Source organism: Stenella coeruleoalba (assembly GCF_951394435.1).
Source record: "Stenella coeruleoalba genome assembly, chromosome: 7".
Lineage (NCBI taxonomy): Eukaryota > Metazoa > Chordata > Mammalia > Artiodactyla > Delphinidae > Stenella > Stenella coeruleoalba.
Genome location: NC_137153.1, coordinates 85,586,408 through 85,606,932, shown reverse-complemented (window position 1 = coordinate 85,606,932; position 20,525 = coordinate 85,586,408). Strand labels below are relative to the sequence as shown.

General features: G+C 44.8%; 1 protein-coding gene and 1 long non-coding RNA gene across 6 annotated transcripts in view; one reads left to right on the top strand and one right to left on the bottom strand.

Moving 5' to 3' along the window:
- The window catches only part of PHF24 (PHD finger protein 24), a 28,383-nt gene extending 8,895 nt beyond the window's left edge, over positions 1-19,488 (bottom strand). For 2 of the 3 annotated variants that reach the window (XM_079926391.1, XM_079926392.1), the window contains exons 1-3: positions 19,349-19,488; positions 2,146-2,527; positions 1,316-1,501 (exon numbers count right to left, since the gene is read on the bottom strand). In XM_079926391.1, coding sequence (XP_079782517.1) covers positions 1,316-1,501; positions 2,146-2,523 — 564 coding nt within the window. In that variant the 5' untranslated portion in view covers positions 2,524-2,527; positions 19,349-19,488. Of the gene's footprint in view, positions 1-1,315; positions 1,502-2,145; positions 2,528-19,348 lie in introns of those variants that run through there. The other variant, XM_079926393.1, reaches the window with a different exon arrangement.
- Positions 19,489-19,640: 152 nt separating this feature from the next.
- Positions 19,641-20,525, top strand: part of LOC307188788 — a 111,563-nt gene continuing 110,678 nt past the window's right edge. For all 3 annotated transcript variants that reach the window (XR_013829069.1, XR_013829070.1, XR_013829071.1), the window contains exon 1: positions 19,641-19,951. This is a non-coding gene — a long non-coding RNA (uncharacterized lncRNA). The remainder of the gene's footprint in view (positions 19,952-20,525) is intronic.

Sequence of the window (20,525 nt, the reverse complement as noted above, 5' to 3'; positions counted from 1 at the left end):
ATTAGGTCACTGGCGACCTTAGAAGAGCTAATTCAGCAAAATGATGGATGAAGAAGCCGAATTACAAGTGGTTGGGGAACCACAAGGAGATAATGAAGTCCTTTCAAGAAGCTTGGCTGTGAAGGGAAGGAAAGAAAAGCGAGGAGCTTGGAAGAAGTCTTTGTAAAAGGTCTCGTGGAGAGTGGTGGTAATGAAGGCAGGACTGTGACAGAAAGCCAGGAAGGGAGCCGTGTAATCCTGAGGGTTTAGGAAGGAGACACTCAGTCCTACATCAGCAGAACACTGCCAAGCAGAGTTGCTGTGAGTGAAAAGTCTAGCATTTGGAGGAGTGGTGACTAGAGAAGATTGCCTGTAGAGCAGGCTGTGCTGTGGCATATTCCAGCTGGGGAGAAGGTATTTTAAGTGACTGGAAATAACTCTTCTATACTTCATTTTATGGACAAGCCATAGAGAAAGTGTTATTTGTTAGAAAGTGGCACATCTTTCCTTTCTCCTAGGCAGTAGGAAGAAGAGGGAAACAGCAGATACTCCTTACTCTGAAATCAGTGGATGAAGATATCTGCAGGGCAACAGATCAATAAAGCAAGACTTGAACTCTATTCAGGTGTGCTGAGAAAGGGATATGAATCTGGCTTTTAATCTTTTCAAAATTTGGAAGGCATTTATGTATAATTTGCAAAGTTCTGAATCAACAGGCCTTTGTTACTTAATTCACAAAATGATTGCTTCAGAGATGAAGAAAAATGCTCCTAAGACTTAGGTAGAAGACCAAGTGAGAATCTTAGGACTGAGATGTTTTCCTTGGATGGAATCCATCCCTATTGGAAGCAAGCGGTTAGGATTTCAGGTTGGTTTTTCAGATGAATACAATGAATGACAACTATAGACTAACAGAGAGTAAGTACTGCTCCAAGCAGAATTAGTTGTGAATAATTAGGTCTCGTCCTACCCATTCAGTCCTCTAGCTCAGTGGTTCTTAACTGGAACGATTTCGTTCCCCCACGATACATTTGGTAATATCTGGAGATATTTTGGGTTGTCACAACTGGGGGTGGGTGTTACTAGCGTCTAATGGGTAGAGGCTAGGGATGGTGCTAAACATCCTACAGTGCACACAGCCCACTCAACAAAGAATTATCGTGCCCCAAACGTCAATAGTACTGAGGTAAGGAAAGTCTGTCCTAACTCTAGTGACCCGAATCTGAATACTCTTCAGGTTACTGCCTAGAAACCAGGGTTCTAAGACTGGGCCTCCAGGAAATGTGCCAAATCCCTGGCAGTGCAGGAGCCCACCATCCCTGCAGTCTAGGCTTACACAGTAGTGGCAGCTCCAGCCTGTTTCTGTGTTTGCTGTCTCAGTCACCTCCGCGGCACTGTCTCCTTGGATGTAGCCCACGCGGCGCAGGCAGCCATCATGGAAGACCCTGGTGCAGACCCTGCACGGAAAGAGGCTCTCGGCTGTCCAGACCTCACAGACATCACACATCTCATCATTAACAACCTGGGGAAAGATGGCAGGAGTGTATAGGGATGTATAAACACAGCAGCAAGATCCTAGGCCACCAAGCACAGTGCTACTTGCCTGGGGCTGAGTGACCCTGGAGCAGCCTAAAGGAACAACTCCAACTGAAGCCAATGTTATGGCAATAGAGCTCTCTCTCTTGAAGACAAGAACCAGTAGGTTCTTCCAGCTGCTCAGGTCTCTGTGATCATGTTTCTGAGCAGGGATGCTACTAGCATTTTTGGAAAGAATAATCTGTTGTGAGAGATTGTCCCAGGCATTGCAGGACCCTTATCATCCCTGTTTTTCTTGGCACCAAATACCAGGAGCAACTCCCAGTTTTGTGACCTTCCTGAACTCCCCCTACCCCCACCCCAAATTTCCAAATGCCTCCTACAGGGGACAGTATTATCCCTTAGGTGGGAGGGCTGCCATGGTATAATTCCTTATTACCCATTTCCTCAAGTCTTTCACTAAGACAAATCCAGGATGTAACATTTTTATTCTTGGGGAAGAAATTCAAAGACTCAGCTCCATCCTTCTGGTTTCGAGTCTCACTTCAACCATACCCAGGCCTCCCCTTCCTGCTCCCTGATCCCCAGAAGGTCTAAAACTGCGGGATTCTGCCCTTATTGGACACTCACAGGCTCTCTGGGCTCCAAGCGGATATCTGGAGGCTTGTCATCATCCAGCTTCCGGGTGGGGCGGATGAAGGCAGGGGGTGTGAAACGACTGGTCCTGTCAAACTCCTCCGGCTCCACTCCACGCCCATCCCGGAGCCTCTCCCAGGCGGCACGGCTGACACCGCTCTCTTCTTGGAGTGCTGGGGTGCTTGCCTCTGCTTCTTTCTCTTCCTGCACCTCCTGGACAGAGCCCTCTACCGTGCCACGGTGAGACCCCGAAAGTTCACCTGTGCGTCGGATGGAAGGCCTGTCCCGCAGCCCATCCTTGAAGGCAGACACAGCCAGGGTCACCTTCTGCACCTGCTCCACTGTCTGCCGCTTGGACATCAACACCCCCATGGCTCTGTGGACAGAAAGCAGAGGGGCTCAGACTCAGCCAATGGCTGACCACATTAGGGCAATTTGTTTCAACCATTCACCTAAGTGGCAAGCGCTATTAAATAGCTTCTCCCTTTTCTGGAACTCAGTAGCATGGCAGGGTGCACAGAGCACTTGTTAAGGAGTCAGAAGACCTTGGTTCTATTTCTGACTGGCCCTGTGACTTTGGTTTTCCTGTCTATAAAATGAGGGCGATCTGCTCAGCACACTTCACAGGGCTATCATGAGGATAACATCAGAAAAGGGGCTTAACAGTGCATGTAGACTAGAAAGCACTCTACAAATGTGAGATGGTCTCTCTGTCTCCCTTCCTGTCCCAAAGCCAATTAGGTCTAGGGGTCCCAGGCCTCTGATACTTTGAGACAGTAGGAGACTCCAGAGCCCAAGTCTCTCCCAAAGATGACCCAAGGCATAAAGCAAGACTACAGCTACACATTTCAGAATTCTGACTGAAGGAATGCTCCTCTGACAAGTGCTGTGCGCAAGAATCCATATCAAACGCCTACTTTTTGAGTCAGAGTGAATGAACTGCTATTTTTAGAGGACTCCTGAATTAGGCATCCAGGAAACTCTGCCACCTCACCCATGTGGTCAAGGTCTCAGACACTTCTTTGCTCCTTCTAATTAGTAGCTATGCCTGTTTACGGGTCTGTCACAGACAACCTGCTCATCACAAGCTCTCAGGTGCTTCTCACACTTCTAAGGCTTCACTAATGTCACTGCCACATTTTCTGCTTTGATTCTCAGAACTGTTCAAGAAAGGTCCATATCCTTTACAGGTTAAAAAGGAATGTTATTCTTGCTCTTCTTCTGTAGTACCAGGGCATTGGAAACTGAGGGCATGACATGGCACACTGCAAAGCTGGTCTGCTATTTCCTAGCCTGAAGGGTCTTAGTGGAATTCAGTTGCGGAATGTTTGTTCTAAGTGGAGCAGAGAGTCCATTTTAGCCTTGCTATCAATCCATCATAATCAAGGCTTATTGAACAGTACTATATGCAAGGCACCGACTGCTCATCATTGGAAATAGAAGATGGGAGAACAGAGTCTCATCACTCAAGGTACTTAATATCAGAACTCAAAGAAGAGTAAGACAGAGTGCTGGAAGTGCCTAAAGGAAGGTGAGACCATATTACTGGAAGTCAGAATGGGCCTTGAAGGATGGGTAGAAAGTTATCCTCAGTTTGTTTGAGGAAAAAGGTGACAGAGGGAAGGAGGAGAGATTCAGACCAACTAGAAGGCTACTATAATAGTCCAGGCAAGAGGTAGAGGGTTTAAACTGAAATGGTGGCAGCAGGAATGATACTGAGTTGATTTGATACTATGGAAATAGAGAAATTTAGGAATAAATTGATAACTTGATTGGATCAAGTGCTACGTGGCTGCTTTCCACTAGCTATCTATTTCACATTTGGTAGTGTATATATGTCCATGCCACTCTCTCACTCCATCCCAGCTTACCCTTCCCCCTCCCCGTGTCCTCAAATCCATTCTCTAGTAGTAGTGTCTTTATTCCCATCTTGCCCCTAGGTTCTTCATGACCATTTTTTAAAAATTCCACATATATGTGTTAGCATATGGTATTTGTTTTCTCTTTCTGACTTACTTCACTCTGTATGACAGACTCTAGGTCCATCCACCTCACTACAAATAACTCAATTTCGTTTCTTTTTATGGCTGAGTAATATTCCGTGGTATATATGTGCCACATCTTCTTTAACCATTCATCTGTCGATGGACACTTAGGTTGCTTCCATGTCCTGGCTACTGTAAACAGAGCTGCAATGAACACTGTGGTACATGACTCTTTTTGAATTATGGTTTTCTCAGGGTATATGCCCAGTAGTGGGATGGCTGGGTCGTATGGTAGTTGTATTTTTAGCTTTTTAAGGAACCTCCATACTGTTCTCCATAGTGGCTGTATCAATTCATATACCCACCAACAGTGCAAGAGGGTTCCCTTTTCTCCACACCCTCTCCAGCATTTATTGTTTCTAGATTTTTTAATGATGGCCATTCTTACTGGTGTGAGGTGACACCTCACTGTAGTTTTGATTTGCATTTCTCTAATGATTAGTGATGTTGAGCATCCTTTCATGTGTTTGTTGGCAATCTGTATAACTCCTTTGGAGAAATGTCTATTTAGGACTTCTGCCCATTTTTGGATTGGGTTGTTTGTTTTTTTGATATTGAGCTGCATGAGCTGCTTATAAATTTTGGAGATTAATCCTTGGTCAGCTGCTTCATTTGCAAATATTTTCTCCTATTCTGAGGGTTGTCTTTATTCTTGTTTATGGTTTCCTTTGCTGTGCAAAAGCTTTTAAGTTTCATTAGGTCCCATTTGTTTTTGTTTTTATTTCCATTTCTCTAGGAGGTGGGTCAAAAAGGATCTTGCTGTGATTTATGTCATACAGTGTTCTATGTTTTCCTCTAAGAGTTTGATGGTGTCTGGCCTTACATTTAGGTCTTTAATCCATTTGGAGTTTATTTTTGTGTATGGTGTTAGGGAGTGTTCTAATTTCATTATTTTACATGTAGCTGTCCAGTTTTCCAGCACCACTTATTGAAGAGGCTGTCTTTTCTCCATTGTATATTCTTGCCTCCTTTATCAAAACTAAGGTGACCATATGTGCGTGGGTTTATCTCTGGGCTTTCTATCCTGTTCCATTGATCTATCTTTCTGTTTTTGTGCCAGTACCATACTGTCTTGATTACTGTAGCTTGGTAGTATAGTCTGAAGTCAGGGAGCCTGATTCCTCCAGCTCCGTTTTTCTTTCTCAAGATTGCTTTGGCTATTCGGGGTCTTTTGTGTTTCCATACAAATTGTGAAAGTTTTTGTTCTAGTTCTGTGAAAAATTCCCTTGGTAGTTTGATAGGGATTGCATTGAATCTGTAGATTGCTTTGGGTAGTACAGTCATTTTCACAATGTTGATTCTTCCAATCCAAGAACATGGTCTATCTCTCCATCTGTTTGTATCATCTTTAATTTCTTTCATCAGTGTCTTGTAGTTTTCTGCATACAGGTCTTCTGTCTTCTTAGGTAGGTTTATTCCTAGGTATTTTATTCTTTTTGTTGCAATGGTAAATGGGAGTGTTTCCTTAATAATTTCTGTTTCAGATTTCTCATCATTAGTGTATAGGAATGCAAGAGATTTCTGTGCATTAATTTTGTATCCTGCTACTTTACCAAATTCATTGATTAGCTCTAGTAGTTTTTTGGTAGCATCTTTAGGATTCTCTATGTATAGTATCATGTCATCTGCAAACAGTGACAGCGTTACTTCTTCTTTTCTGATTTGGATTCCTTTTATTTCTTTTTATTCCTTTTATTTCTTTTTCTCTGACTGCTGTGGCTAAAGCTTCCAAAACTATGTTGAATAATAGTGGTGAGAGTGGACAACCTTATCTTGTTCCTGATCTTAGAGGAAATGGTTTCAGTTTTTCACCACTGAGAATGATGTTGGCTGTGGGTTTGTCATATATGGCCTTTATTATGCTGAGGTAAGTTCTCTCTATGCCTACTTTCTGGAGAGTTTTTATCATAAATGGGTGTTGAATTTTGTCAAAAGCTTTTTCTGCATCTATTGAGACGATCATATGGTTTTTCTCCTTCAATTTGTTAACATGGTTTATCACATTGATTGATTTGCGTATATTGAAGAATCCTTGCATTCCTGGGATAAACCCCACTTGATCATGGTGTATGATACTTTTATTGTGCTGTTGGATTCTGTTTGCTAGTATTTTGTTGAGGATTTTTGCACCTATGTTCATCAGTGATATTGGCTTGTAGTTTTCTTTCTTTGTGACATGTTTGTCTGGTTTTGGTATCAGGGCGATGGTGGCCTCAAAGAATGAGTTTGGGAGTGTTCCTCCCTCTGCTATATTTTGGAAGAGTTTGAGAAGGATAGGTGTTAGCTCTTCTCTAAATGTTTGATAGACTTCACCTGTGAAGCCATCCGGTCCTGGGCTTTTGTTTGTTGGAAGATTTTTAATCACAGTTTCAATTTCAGTGCTTGTGATTGGTCTGTTTATATTTTCTATTTCTTCCTGGTTCAGTCTCAGAAGGTTGTGCTTTTCTAAGAATTTGTCCATTTCTTCCAGGTTTTCCATTTTATTGGCATATTGTTGCTTGTAGTAATCTCCAATGATTCTTTATGTTTCTGCAGTGTCAGTTGTTACTTCTCCTTTTTCATTTCTAATTCTATTGATTTCAGTCTTCTCTCTTTTTTCTTGATGAGTCTGGCTAATGATTTATCAATTTTGTTTATCTTCTCAAAGAACCAGCCTTTAGTTTTATTGATCGTTGCTATTGTTTCCTTCATTTATTTCTGATCTGATATTTATGACTTTGGGGTTTTGTTGTTCTTCTTTCTCTAATTAGTTAGCACATCTTTTATCTCACACAATTACCATTTTGTTGTTGTTCTTATGGTGAGAACATTAAAGCTCTACTCTCACAGCATCTTTCAAGTACACAATATAGTATTGTTAACTATGGTCACATGCTGTACCTTAGATTCCTGGAAGTTTTTCATCTTATATCTGAATGTTGGTACCCTTTGATCAACATCCCACCATTTCCCTCACCCCTCAGCCTTTGGCAACCATCATTCTGCTCTCTGTTTCTATGAGTTCAATGTTTTTAGATTTCACACACAAGTGAAGTCATACAGTATTTCATATTTCATACAGCCTATCTCTGCCTGACTTAGAGGGCAGTCTTAAATTGACTAACGAGAAGAAGGGTAGTACCATTTACAGAAATTGGGAAATAAGAAAGAGGAATAATGAAATTGGATTTTGTATGTATTGAATTAAAGATGTCTCTGGGACATTCAGCTGATATGTTATCTGCTGCTTAAATCTTTTCAATGGCTTTCCAAAGCTTTCAGGATAAAGTCCTCCAAATTAGTTTCTTTATTATGGTCTGTGAGGCTCTCCTCGGTCTGGTGTCCCTTCTTTACTCTGTTCTAACCACACGGGTTTTTCAGTCTTTGTTTGCCATGCCCCCTCTATTATTATTATTATATATTTTTTGTGGTACACGGGCCTCTCACTGTTGTGGCCTCTCCCGTTGCGGAGCACAGGCTCCGGACGCGCAGGTTCAGCGGCCATGGCTCACGGGCCCAGCCGCTCTACGGCATGTGGGATCTTCCCAGACCGGGGCACGAACCCATGTCCCCTGCATCGGCAGGCAGACTCTCAACCACTGCGCCACCAGGGAAGCCCTATTTTTTATAAGTCTATTTATTTATTTTTGGTTGTGTTGGGTCTTTGTTGCTGCGTGCGCGCTCTCTCTAGTTGTGGCGAGTGGGGGCTACTCTTCGTTTTGGTGCACAGGTTTCTCATTGTGGTGGCTTCACTTGTTGCAGAGCACGGGCTCTAGGCGCATGGGCTTCAGTAGTTGTGGCAGTCGGGCTCAGTAGTTGTGGCTCGCGGGCTCTAGAGCACAGGCTTAGTAGTTGTGGTGCATGGGCTTAGTTGCTCTGTGGCATGTGGGATCTTCCTGGGCCAGGTCTCAAACCTGTGTCCCCTGCATTGGCAGGCAGATTCTGTCCCCTGCGTCACAAGGGAAGTCTCCATGCTCCCTCTATTTTGGACCTGTGAACATTCCTTTCCCCTGATTAGAGCTCAGTTCAAGTACTGCTTCCTCATGGAAGTTACTGCTGTCTCCCCAAGCCAGGTAGGTGTGCTGACAGCACCATGCTCTTCTGCTCTAGAACACTCATCTTTGTTATTACATACTCAATAGGATGATTATCGTCAGTGTCAGTTTCCTCTCTTAGATCGTTTTACCATGTGTAGTACCTGTCTCCACTGCCTAGCAATATGTCTAAAAGAGGAAAGGCATTTAATAATATTTCCCAATTAATTAATTGTGAATAAGTCTTTCTGATTTTTCAATAAAGTCTTAATACTCATAAAATCTGATGACAGCCACGTCTTCTTTCTAGAAACAACTATTTTCTGGGCCACAGTGGTGCAAATTCCTACCCTGTCTGGGTGCTTGCCCTGCCATCACTTGTTGTCAAAGAAACCCAACCCATATTTTTAAATTTATAAACCTACTGATAAGAAAGGAAAGATCCCCTCTCCCACTTGTAAAATTTGTTTGTAAAATTAAAATATATGACTAAAGAATATTTGCTTTGAATAAGTGACTGTCATTTACAGGATGGTGGCAAAGGAGATTTATTGAGGAAAGATTTATTTATTTACTTATTTATTTGGCTGCATTGGGTCTTCGTTGCTGTGTGTGGACTTTCTCTAGTTGTGGCGAGTGGGGGCTACTCTTCCTTGCGGTGTGCAGGCTTCTTATTGAGGTGGCTTCTCTTGGTGTGGGGCATGGGCTGTAGGCACATGGGCTTCTGTAGTTGTGGCTCGTGGGCTGTAGAGTGCAGGCTCAATAGCTGTGGTGCACGGGCTTAGTTGCTCTGCGGCATGTGGGATCTTCCCGGACCAGGGCTCAAACCCATGTTGCCTGCACTGGCAGGCGGATTCTTAACCACTGCGCCACCAGGGAAGTTCAAGGAAACATTTACTGATCAAATTAGGAAACTGTTTAAGGTGATTAAAAACTCATTCTTTTCCTCAGTTGCAAACAAATATGGGACAATAGGGGAATGGTTAAATTATGGTACAATGTAAGAATGAACAATATGAAAAACATTAAGGTAAAAGTAAATTTATTAATGTGGAAAGATGTTCAAAATATATGAACATATTTATGAAAAATGCAAGTTACAGAAATGCTCGTTATGATCTAATTTTATAAGAATGTATGTTTTTTCATATTTTTGTTAATCTGTTTTTTTCTAATTTTCCTACCTTGTACATTAATTATATAATTTAAAAAGTCACAGAGGCAACCTGGTGACTTGTTTTAGTTCTGGATCTGCTGTGACCCAGGACACGTTACTTTACTGCTTTGGGCTTCAGTTCTCTATCTGTTAATGCGTATGCTTGGAATATGTAGTCAAGCATTTAGAATGCTTCTTTTCCATATTCTTTTAAAAGTCCATGTGACCTAATGAGGGTATCCAGCCTTGGGTGGCAATGGGGCTAGGGGTGGAGAAGGGAGTGTGTGTATGTTAGAGCTTTTGCTGAGGCTGTGGACCCAGGCCTGCGGTCTGCAGACACTGCCCACATGGCTTATGCATACTGGCTGTGCTCTACAGTTAGGTGGAAAAGCGGGTCCCCAACTTACAGCGAGAGGAACAGGCATACCATCTCAAGAAGGAGAATGCAAAACTAACACCCAGCCCTTCACTGCAAACCTTCCTCATGATCAATTACTATTTCCAAGGCCACAGTGTTTTCCTCAGAAAACTTTCTGTGGTATGTTTTTCACATTTTTTGACTGTGACCCATAGTAAGAAGTATAGTTTATGATGTGACCCTGTATACACAAAATTATAAACACATGTTCATAGACCTATAACTGAACCCAAAGTTTTGTGAAAGAATCCTAATTTTACTACATGTGATGCTCCCAGATATTTTCTATCCTCTCTATTCTAGTTCATTAAAACAATCATGATAGTGACTCTCTAAAATGATTTGATGAGGGACTCCCCTGGTGGTCCATTTGTTAAGACTTTGCTTTCTAATGTGGGGTGTGTAGGTTTGATCCCTGGTTGGGAAGCTAAGATCCCACGTGTCACGGCCAAAAAACCAAAACATAAAACAGAAGCAATACTGTAACAAATTCAATAAAGACTTTAAAAATGGTCCACATCAGGGACTTCCCTGGTGGTCTACTGGTTAAGACTCTGCGCTCCCAATGCAGGGGGCCCAGGTTTGATCCCTGGTCAGGGAACTAGATCCCACATGCCGCAACTAAGAGCCAGCATGCTGCAATGAAGATCTCACGTGCTGCAACTAAAAGATCCCACATGCTGCAACTAAGACCCCGTGCAGCCAAATAAATAAATAACTATTAAAAAAAAATCGTCCACATAAGAAAAAGATCGTAAAAAAATGATTTGGTGACTTTGTAATGGGTCCGGACTGGCAATTTGAAAAACACAGCCTTAGAATCACTATACTTTTTTGATTAGAGAACTACGCTTTTGTCTTTTGATTTAAAGACAGTTACCCCTGAAAGACAAGGATAACATTGTGGGGTATAAGGTATGCTTTTCCCTTGACTGGAGTGACGCAAGAATTGAATTCTCAAGGCTGCCTTAAGAGTCTGAGAGGTTGGACGGTCTAGCAGATCTGGACTGATACGAATATACTTTTGAATGAAGAAAACCGTACTACATACAAGAGTTTGATCCTCTACCTGTGGGCCTATTTAAAAGAATATTTATCAAAGCATTAAAAAAATTTTACTGTTTATTTATTTTTGGCTGAGTTGGGTCTTTGTTGCTGCATGCAGGCTTTCTCTAGTTGTGGCAAGTGGGGGCTACTCTTCGTTGCAGTGCGCAGACTTCTCATTGCAGTCGCTTCTCTTGTTGCAGAGTACAGGCTCTAGGCATGCAGGCTCAGTAGTTGTGGCCTGTGGGCTTAGTTGCTCCTCAGCATGTGGGATCTTCCTGGACCAGGGCTCGAACCCGTGTCCCCTGCATTGGCAGGCAGAGTCTTAACCACTGCGCCACCAGGGAAGTCCCTATCAAAGCATTTTTCACAGTGATAAAAAGGTGGAAATAACCTTAGTAGGAGAATTATTGGATAACTTGTGATATATTATTCATGCTATAAAAATAAAGAGAAAAAACTGGTTTAATCCAGTACGAACATAAAGATCAGAGCAATGACTCACATTGGCTGGATCCTGGGGCATATAGGGGTTTATATATCAGAACTCCAGGAGGAGGGAAGAAATAGTGGATTGAAAAATCATATAAATTATAATATATTTATATTTGGAAAGCAAATATCAAAAGCCATTACTTTTTTTTTCGTAACATGGACAACAAAACAGCAGAGCTTGACAGTATCCTCCTGGTTCCTGGGGGAGATACAGAAGGTGCTAGCTTTCCAAATCGTTGGGGGCAGCCCCCTCCTAGAAGTCATAGTAGAAGTTTTAGGGAGCAGTCATAAGACATTAATTAAAAAAATTCTTTTTTAAATTTTATTTATTTTTTTGGCTGCACTGGGTCTTTGTTGCTGCGCGCGGGCTCTCTCTAGCTGTGGCAAGTGGGGGCTACTCTTAGTCGCGGTGCACGGGTTTCTCTTGGGCTCTAGGGCACGTGGGCTTCAGTAGTTGTGGCATGTGGGCTCAGTAGTTCTGGCTGGCGGGCTCCAGAGTGCAGGCTCAGTAGTTGTGGTGCACAGGCTTAGTTGCTCCGTGGCATGTGGGATCTTCGCGGGCCAGGGATTGGACCTGTGTCTCCTGCATTGGCAGGCGGATTCCTTACCACTGCACCACCAGGGAAGTCCCGACATTAATGTTTATCAGCTAGAAGGCATGGGTTAAAAAAAAGGTTGATAAACACTTATCTGGAGACGTGGAATAACCATACGAAATTCACTTATTCAAGAATGATTCACTGGAGGAAAATCAATGGTATTCATTTGGTTCTTACTGGCTTTTTCAGATAATGTAACAAGAGTTTTGAACAAAGGCCAGCCAATTAGGAGGGTTACTCTGTAAGTGACCTGACTCATTGTGTATTGGCAAACTAACCACAAGCATATCCCAACACACTGCAGTCCTGCACAACCACTACTCTCTGTAAGGATACCAAGAATCACTATTAAGCTACTCAACTGTTAATGATGTCACTGCAGTGGATTTGGAGTTTATCTTCAAAGGAATTTCAATGAAGACTGAAGACAACATCCACCAGCAAAACAAACAGACAAAAACAAATAAAAAAACTACTTTCTAGCCCTGACCACAGGATCTTGGAGTACTGCTATTCCCCCTTCAGTTTTCTAGGCCATTTTATGCCCATAAGGGCAGCAAATGTAGAGCAGAGCCATTAAAAAGAAGGCATCAAAATCCAAACAAGACCCCAAGTCATTTTCATCACAAGGCTTTGATTTTGAGAGTAAATTGTGAGGACACATCAGAATTAGGCTTTAAGAGTGAGGCTAAAACCCCTTAATTCTTAATGGAGAGGGTTGAAACTATATGCAAAAGACACCCTGATTAAAAGCAAGTATGCTGAAATATCCACGATGTGCACCTGGGGTGTTGGAAAAATTAACAAAATCAGTTCTAATTTCTAGAGAAACAAGTGGTCCTGATTAGTGAGGAGTTAAAAACAAATGCCTGATGAGAAAAACCGGCCTCTGCTGTGCTGGAAGGAGTCCTAGGAAGAAGAGTGAGTTAAAAGGAAATCAAGTTGCAAAGATGCCACAAATTATATCTAATGATTACTCCTTTGGCTGATGGGTGGAACTGGGGTTTTCTGCCTCCCTAACAAGGATGAAAGAGGGATAAAAAGACATTGTCCCAAGAATGATGTGACTGTCAGAGGATTTGTAGAACCTAGGGAAGGCTTGGAAAAAAACCTCATGGGAGCAGGAGCAGGTGGTGGTGAATAAGAGGGACATGAGGTAGAACAGGGCTCTCTGACTCTACGATTTGGAGGAAATGAAAACAGATGACAACCAGAAACTTTCTTCAGGGAAGAGAAGTCTGTCTAGATGAATCTGTCAGGCAGTAAGACATATGTGGGCAGCTTGAAATGTGTGCGTGCAAGACACACCCATTCTCTGCAGAGCACATGCTTACAACGCAGGGGGATGATTTATAAGGGCAAAGTGGTGGGAGTAAGAGGAGGAGGGGCTGCTCCACAGCAGGAGCTGGTGGCAAAATAAGGAAAAGGAAGGCAGCTAGGGAACCTCTTCCAAAGCTCTCGATAAAGACTTCTGGCTGTGAGGAGCCTCTCAACAGGCAGGAGTCTCCTCACTGGGCATGCTAAATGTAAAGCACATTTACTTGCTTTCATCTGATTCTTGGTATGGGAATGGCAGCTGTTTGAAAAAGGCTCAAAAGCAACTAAAATTGATTGTTTGGAGGTTATGAAGGCTTCCCTAGGCAGGAACAAGGCAAAGAAAACCTCTGAGCTGGGAGACAGGGGAAAACAACCAGAGTGGGTTGAGCAGATGGAAAAAGGAATCCCAGTTTTTCACTGAGATTGAGAAGGAGAAAAGTCTAGATGGTTCCCACTGCCTTTCACAGAGTATGTGTTCTATAAATCTTGGTTCAACGAATGTTGCAGAGATAACTAGGCAACATAAAAAGTTTGAGATCATGGTGTCACTACCTTTTCTCTTCCTCAAAGTTGGCCAGAGAGACTGATCAGACCAAATCTTCAGAACACAATTCTAGAAACTATACAGTCACCTGCTCATCTCATCACATCTACTCTGCTTCCCCAGAGGGGACCCTATCTGCTGATTCAGGGCTAGCAGGGATGAGAACAGGTAACCATACAGTAGTTATGGGTGATTTCTTTGACCACAGGAGAGAGCTACAGAATTTTAGAATTTGGCCAGTTTCCACAACCACAATTATAAAAAAAGAGAGACTAATATTACCAAAGTCAACAGTCCCCTGCATTTATGCTGTGTCCTGGGGGCACTGTGAACTGGCCGACAGGCGGGCAGCTGCCCTGAGGGCACGTGCAGTAAACTTAAAAGTGTATCTCCTCCCTCCTGGGTTTGGGCTGGAGAAATTTAGCATGAGATGAGCAGCATCTGCAAATAAGGGTGAAAAATTTCAAGGTGGTTGACAATTGGCTCCAGGTATAGCATGTGCCTAAAAGGTTGTCTGAGAACCTCAAGGAAGCCATGTACCTAACACAGCAGGTGATTAGCCATAAGGGTATGGAAAACCAGCAGAACCAGGGTCTACAAAATGCAGAATGCACAGCAGAGACCCTAAGTTCACTGTGCACATCAGCATCAATCTAGAGACTTTAAACAAAAATTATCAAAGAGTCTCCTTACCCTCTGTTCGTCTTTGAGGACTTCAAGCCCGAAATAGTTTGGCTGATCTCCAGTATCTTGGTCCTGCCTTAGGAATCCATTGCCTCACCACAGTGCTCCTGGAGCCTGTTTCTAGTCAGCCATTCTGTTGCCTGGCAGTAGCCTATGGGCTACTTTTAGTTTTCATGTCTAAAGGGGTCTAACTGATGATACCTCCCTGTCTTCTTCCAGTCTCCTCTGTTTATCCAGTGCAGTGGCACTGGCTTCAGTCAGCCCAGGAAGACACAGTCACCCCTGACTGCACAGGACTCTTCTGAGATTTCCAAGGAGCAGGAGGGCCGAAGACTGAGTAAAAATGTCTTCTTGGACTCAGCTCAGGAGAATGAGGTGTGAGGGAGGTGCTGTTGTTGTTTAATATTTACTGGAAGTCCAAAAGCTCTAATAAACATGAGGCCAAAATTATGGCATGATCTTTAGCCTCTAGGGGCCTGGGATGGGTCTTCATGAGAAGCTACAGTGCAGGCTTCCCACAGAAGCAGAGCAACAGTTAAGGAATAGCGCACCATCAGTGACTGGCTGGTGTGACTGCACTTAGCAAGCAGAGCTTTTCAGCAAGATGGAGAGACACTCCCTGTTCTCTGCTCTGGGGCCCTGAAGCACAGATTCAGCCCCATTTAATGCACTCATTATACCTTAATTATCATGACTTATTTGTTGATTCTACAAATATTTGCTGAGTGCAGCCTACTATGTGTTAGGCACAAATTAGGCGCTTAGTAACTGTTGGTAGATTGAACAAATGGAACCTCACTCAGCCTGTGAGAAAGCAGTGTGAGTATGTGCGTGTGTAGGGGGCATAAGTGTAGGATTAAAAAAAAAAAAGTGTTGCTTGAGCTAAATTTTGAAATCTGAGTGGGAGTTACCCCAGTGGATAAGGGAAAAAAAGGCATTCCAGGAAGAGATAAAAGCACATGCCAAGGCATGGAGCTATATGGAGACTCCATGATGGCTTAGATGGTATGAAGCCAGCCGGGTGTTAGATAGAAATAGGCAAAGAAACCTGCCTTCACATAAGAATTAGCCCAGAGAACTGGTTTGAGATAGTATGCTTAAACTATTTGTCTAGAAGGGAATATGTATTTAGATTTCAGGGAGGAAAGAAAACACAGAGAATTGGATTTTCTAAGGCCAGGTAGCAGGACAGCCCTGATAAGTCCTAGGGTTGACCAGTGAGTGCATTGCTTGGCCTTTGGACCCAACAGGAAACTCCTCTTCATAGCCTAAGGGCTGGTAGGTAGAGGCTGTAGTAAATCATTGGGGCTTTCCCTCTGGAGACCCGTAACCCTGATTAGGAGGCTCAAAAAACAAAACAAAACAAAACAAAATGAAACAAAACGAAAAAAAGGAGAGAAAACCAGCCAGCCAACCAACACGCTGTTGTTTTAGTAAGAAGACCACAGTTAAGATGAAACATTTCTGAAAACCAAATGAGATCATGTAAGAGGGCTTGTAAATTGTCACATATTATCCAAATATAAGGTACCGTCATTATTATCATAGAGAGCCAAGAGTGGCCAGTTCACTCAAAGTATATGGGCGGAAGTAATTCTGGCAGGGCAATGGCACGGGGCTAAGGATGTGGCTGCCAGAGGAGGCACAGAACAGCAGTGGTGCTTCAGTGATGCCTGGGAAAAGGCGTACTGTATGATGATTCCTATAGATACTCTGTAAAGCTGTACTCTCTTTTTTCTTCTTACTTTTTGTAGTAAATGATTAGAGAAATGCAGACTGATCCTATGTGAACACCTCAAGGGCAAGGAACTCTCATATTTATCTAGCATAGTGCCCTGGCAAGTGGGTAGCACTTAGTAAATGTATATGGGTCTCTGAGTGGATTGCTGGAAGGGAAGGAAGGATGAAGGGGGATGTTATAATAGAAAAAATAGTCATGTCTCCAGTTGGACACTGATGGTCTTGGTTTCTTGGTCAAAAGCTGGTAAGCATTTCTGTCAGAACTTGGTCATTAAGATTGAGGGGTTGGAGTAGATAATGATATTCCCATTAGAAATGAATAAAGCAATTTGGGAAATGAAGATAGCAGAAACCAAGAGCACTGCTGGAGAAAAGCATGTGGGACTGGAAGATAATAGACTCTGTAGCTAAAAAGAAAGGAAACTTTTTGCATAAATATGATCCACTTAGGAACAGGTGTACTGAAAAAAATATAAGGAGTATGAGAAACGGGCAGGGGAAGGTCCTACTATTTATGTGTTTGAGGAAGAGGAAGCATTGTCTAAAGATGGCAAATGTAGGAGGAAGAAAACCATAAGAATGTGGTCAGAGATGATGAGGAAGATTAAAGGCTAAAAAATCCAGACTCATTTGTGTACACTCAAGTGAAATTGTGTGAGCCATGCTCTCCCCTTTTATTTCTCTTTAGAGAGAGCTTTTTTTTAAAAAAAAGAAGATTAAGGCCACCTGATGACATCCTTCATCCCCACTGTGGAATGATTTGATTTGCAGACTCATGTTGTGATTAGAGGAGACAGTCAGTATTCTTAGGATTTTGTAATCTTAACGTTTACCCAATGCTGGACATCAAAGAAGTGATATCCAAGGTCCAATATTTGGGGAGCACCTGGAGCCATCTAGCAATTTTTCCAGGGTCATGAGTGGGTGTGATACCAAGAGCCCTCAGTAAAAAAGACCAGTTTAGGAATAAAACCCAGTGACAAATCTCTGAATCGGAGCAAAGATCATATTTGCAGGCTTGCTCTGATTTTCTTAAAAAAGATATATATCCCTGTTTATTTTGGTGTGTTAAACTGATGAAAGGTGTTTGAACTGAAAGGGGATTATAAACAATTCTCTAATGGGCAGGTGCTTAACCAATATCAGCCTTTGTCAGAGTTTGTTCCACTGAGCTGTGCATGAGATGCCACACCCAGGTTGTTCTGTTTTCTCACAAGCCTGATCTCCCTTCTCACTATGTAACCCCAGGAGCCCAGGGAACCCACCTCTGTTAAAGGAGGATGTCACTAGGTTTGGCTATGTGGAAGGAGAAAGGAAGGGGAACAGGAAAACTCTTCCAGAATACTCTGGTGAATTCCACTGCTTAGCCCCCTCACCACTCCATTTTTGGACAAGAAACCAGAGTCTATCCTTGGCTCCAAATTCACACCCTTGGGATTCAGATGGAATGAAAGCTACTACAGCCCAGGGGGTGAGATGAGGGTGCATCACTATGTCAGGCACAGACCCTTTGCATTCCCCCAGACGATGGACTCCCAATAAACCTTCCTTGGCTCTAAGCCTTTCCTGCCCTCCTCCTCATCATGCAGAGGCACTGCTGGGCAAGTATCCTGAGTGGTATCTGTGGACCAATGTCTGCTAGTGCATGGAGTCAGATGGCCACAAAGACACTGTAGGTCATGCTTCCTAAAAGTGATCCTGTCTCTCTGTCCTCTCCCTCAAGGATTCTGCAAGCAGGGAGGGTAGTCTCAGAATACTCCATCCTCCGAAGGGTTCCACTAGATCCCCAGAGCAAGTCCTGTCAAAGACTACACCCAGAGGCCTCTCCCAGACCCAATTAAGTGCAGAGCCACCCAGAGGCATAATTACAGTAGGGTTGCCAGTGAAGGAAGCCACACCCTGAAATTTGGGGGTTCAGTGGAAATCAGTTCCTACAGCACACTCATCCCCAATTAAACTGTCTTCATCCACTTAATTAATCATCACATTTACTGAGCGTATACTATTGCAAAGCCCGGTGCTTGGTATCTTAAAGCAATTTATTAACAAATAAACATTCTTGCTTCTGCCTCTCCTTGATACCCAAAAAAACTTAGAAAAACAGATTTCATGATTCCATGCTTTGTGACCTTGGGCAAATTGCTAAACCTGAGTCTAAAGTGCCAAATGTTTAAAAGGGGATAATTTCATAAGGCTGTTGTAAGGATTCTATGAGATGTTAAACATCCCTGGTTTAGTATTTGGCACACTGGTGCTCAATAATCCTACATATCCTTTTTTCCTTCCGTCAAAGGATTTTCTCTACAGGACCTGGCTGAGTCAGTTATTCTACCTGATTTTACTGCTTTCTTCCTGAGGGTCAAGCTCAGGGGCTCAAATCTCCTTTCTTTGCTTCAGAGGCCTCACTGGTCCTCCCCTCTCTTGCACCCTGTGCTCTGAGAGAAGTTCCTGCCTTGAGCTTGGAGCCAACTGGGCTACCACGGAGAATACAAACTCTAATGGGGTGGGGGACGAACGGACAAAGGCGCAGCCCCACAGGACCCCTGCCTCTCGACCACGCTGGAGAGATACAAGTTAGGAAACACTGAGCCCTGAAGGAGGTCAAAGCCAAAGACCTTTGTGCATACGGGAAGTTACTCCTGGCCTGGATCCCATGGCAGGGTCCTCTCCTTCCAGTCAGAGGTTTCTTCCAGGCAGTTCTAGGGCACAGTCTCGGGTCCTCCTATATACACGGGTCCTCTGTGGGGTCCGTCCCCACGGTGCAGGCTCCTAAGGCTCCCCTATGTTCCCGAATGGTCTTCCACTGAGACAACACCAGAGACCACCCTTGCCCTCCCGTAGGTACACAGTCTCTCTGGGTATGGCGTCCTCCACACTGGGCCTCCCCGTGGCAGCAAATGCCGAGAGAGCCCTGGGAATCTCCACTCGCACAGGGGTCTTCCATGGGGGCGGCTCCGCACACCGCCTCCGGGACTCTCCCAAGGGGTAGAGGCAGGGATACTCGGGGTTCATCCACTTACACAGGGAGACCCTCGGGACGGCTCCCACACAGCACCTCTGAGTCCACGGAGGGCTGTCCGCGGCCCGCAGACCCGCCCCTCACGGTGCCTGCCTGGTCCCCGCCGCCCCCGCCCCCGCTTACCGGGACTGTCAGGGTGAGGGATGCGGGTCCGGGGCTGGCGGACTCTACACCGCGGGCCCCGCGCAGCCCATGGCCGCTCCGGAGTCGGCGTGCTGCGGCCGAGCGCCGGGAGCAGGCTGCGCGAGCGGAACACCAGGCTGAAGCGACGGCGGTGCGCGCGCCCAGAGCATACCCACCCTCCCCGCCCCGCGCGGCTGCGGCGCGTGCGCCCGCGCGAGACGACCTCCGCGGCCCGGGGGGCGCGCGCCGCGCCGCGCGCCGCGCCCCGCCCCGCCCCCCGGCGCCTAGACGCGCGGCCCCCGCGCCTCAGCCGGCGACCGCGCGCGGGAATGAAGCGCCGAGGGACGGCGGGAGGGCGGCGGCTCCACATGGGCTCTGCGGCCCGCCCCGACGAGCTGTGGGTCCGGGTGCCAGTGGGCGCCCCCCACCAGCTCCGGGCTCTGCGGCGCTGGGACTGCGGCAGCCTGGACGCCTGCGGCAAGGTCAGTGCCCGCCCGGAGGAGGCGGCCCGGGGGAGGCCTCCGCGGGGAATGCCGCCGCTCCCAGTCCCGCCCGCACCGTGGCGAAGCGGAAGCATCCTGCCGCCCGCACCTGCCTAGAGAGGTGAGAATGATTCATCCAGCGGCCTCGGCCGGGCTCTGTCTCTCCTACCGAGACCAGCTGCCCACTCAGGCCTCCGGGCCCGCGACCCTGGCATCAGGACACTCACCTTCATAGTACCCCACGGCGGAGGGTCTAAATGAGCCTTCACAAAGTGCTTGGCTGGCCCAACTCTTTCTGTGCGCTGTTTTCTGGGATTACTGGCCTTTCATCTCCAGCAGAAAAGTAATGTACTTTAACCCAGTTTTTGCTGCAGTAACCTCATCACTCAGACTAAATAGCCAGCTTGTCAGGAGGCCAGCAGTTCTGAGAGACATAACCTGTATTACACCAAACTACATGCTCTGAGAGGGCAAGAAAAAGATAAAGTCATAAAGCACCTAGCAACTAATTATAAAGCAATAACTGAAGGTATGCAAATGATATGCCAAGAACTCTTTTTATTTAAATTAATTGTGTTTACATTTTAACCTACCTTCATTTTCTTGTGCATTCGATCTCTGTGTCTCAAATACAATTCACGTCGTAATTTTTTGAACGTCTAGTATTTGTTTCACTCTGCTAAGTGCTGTAGGAG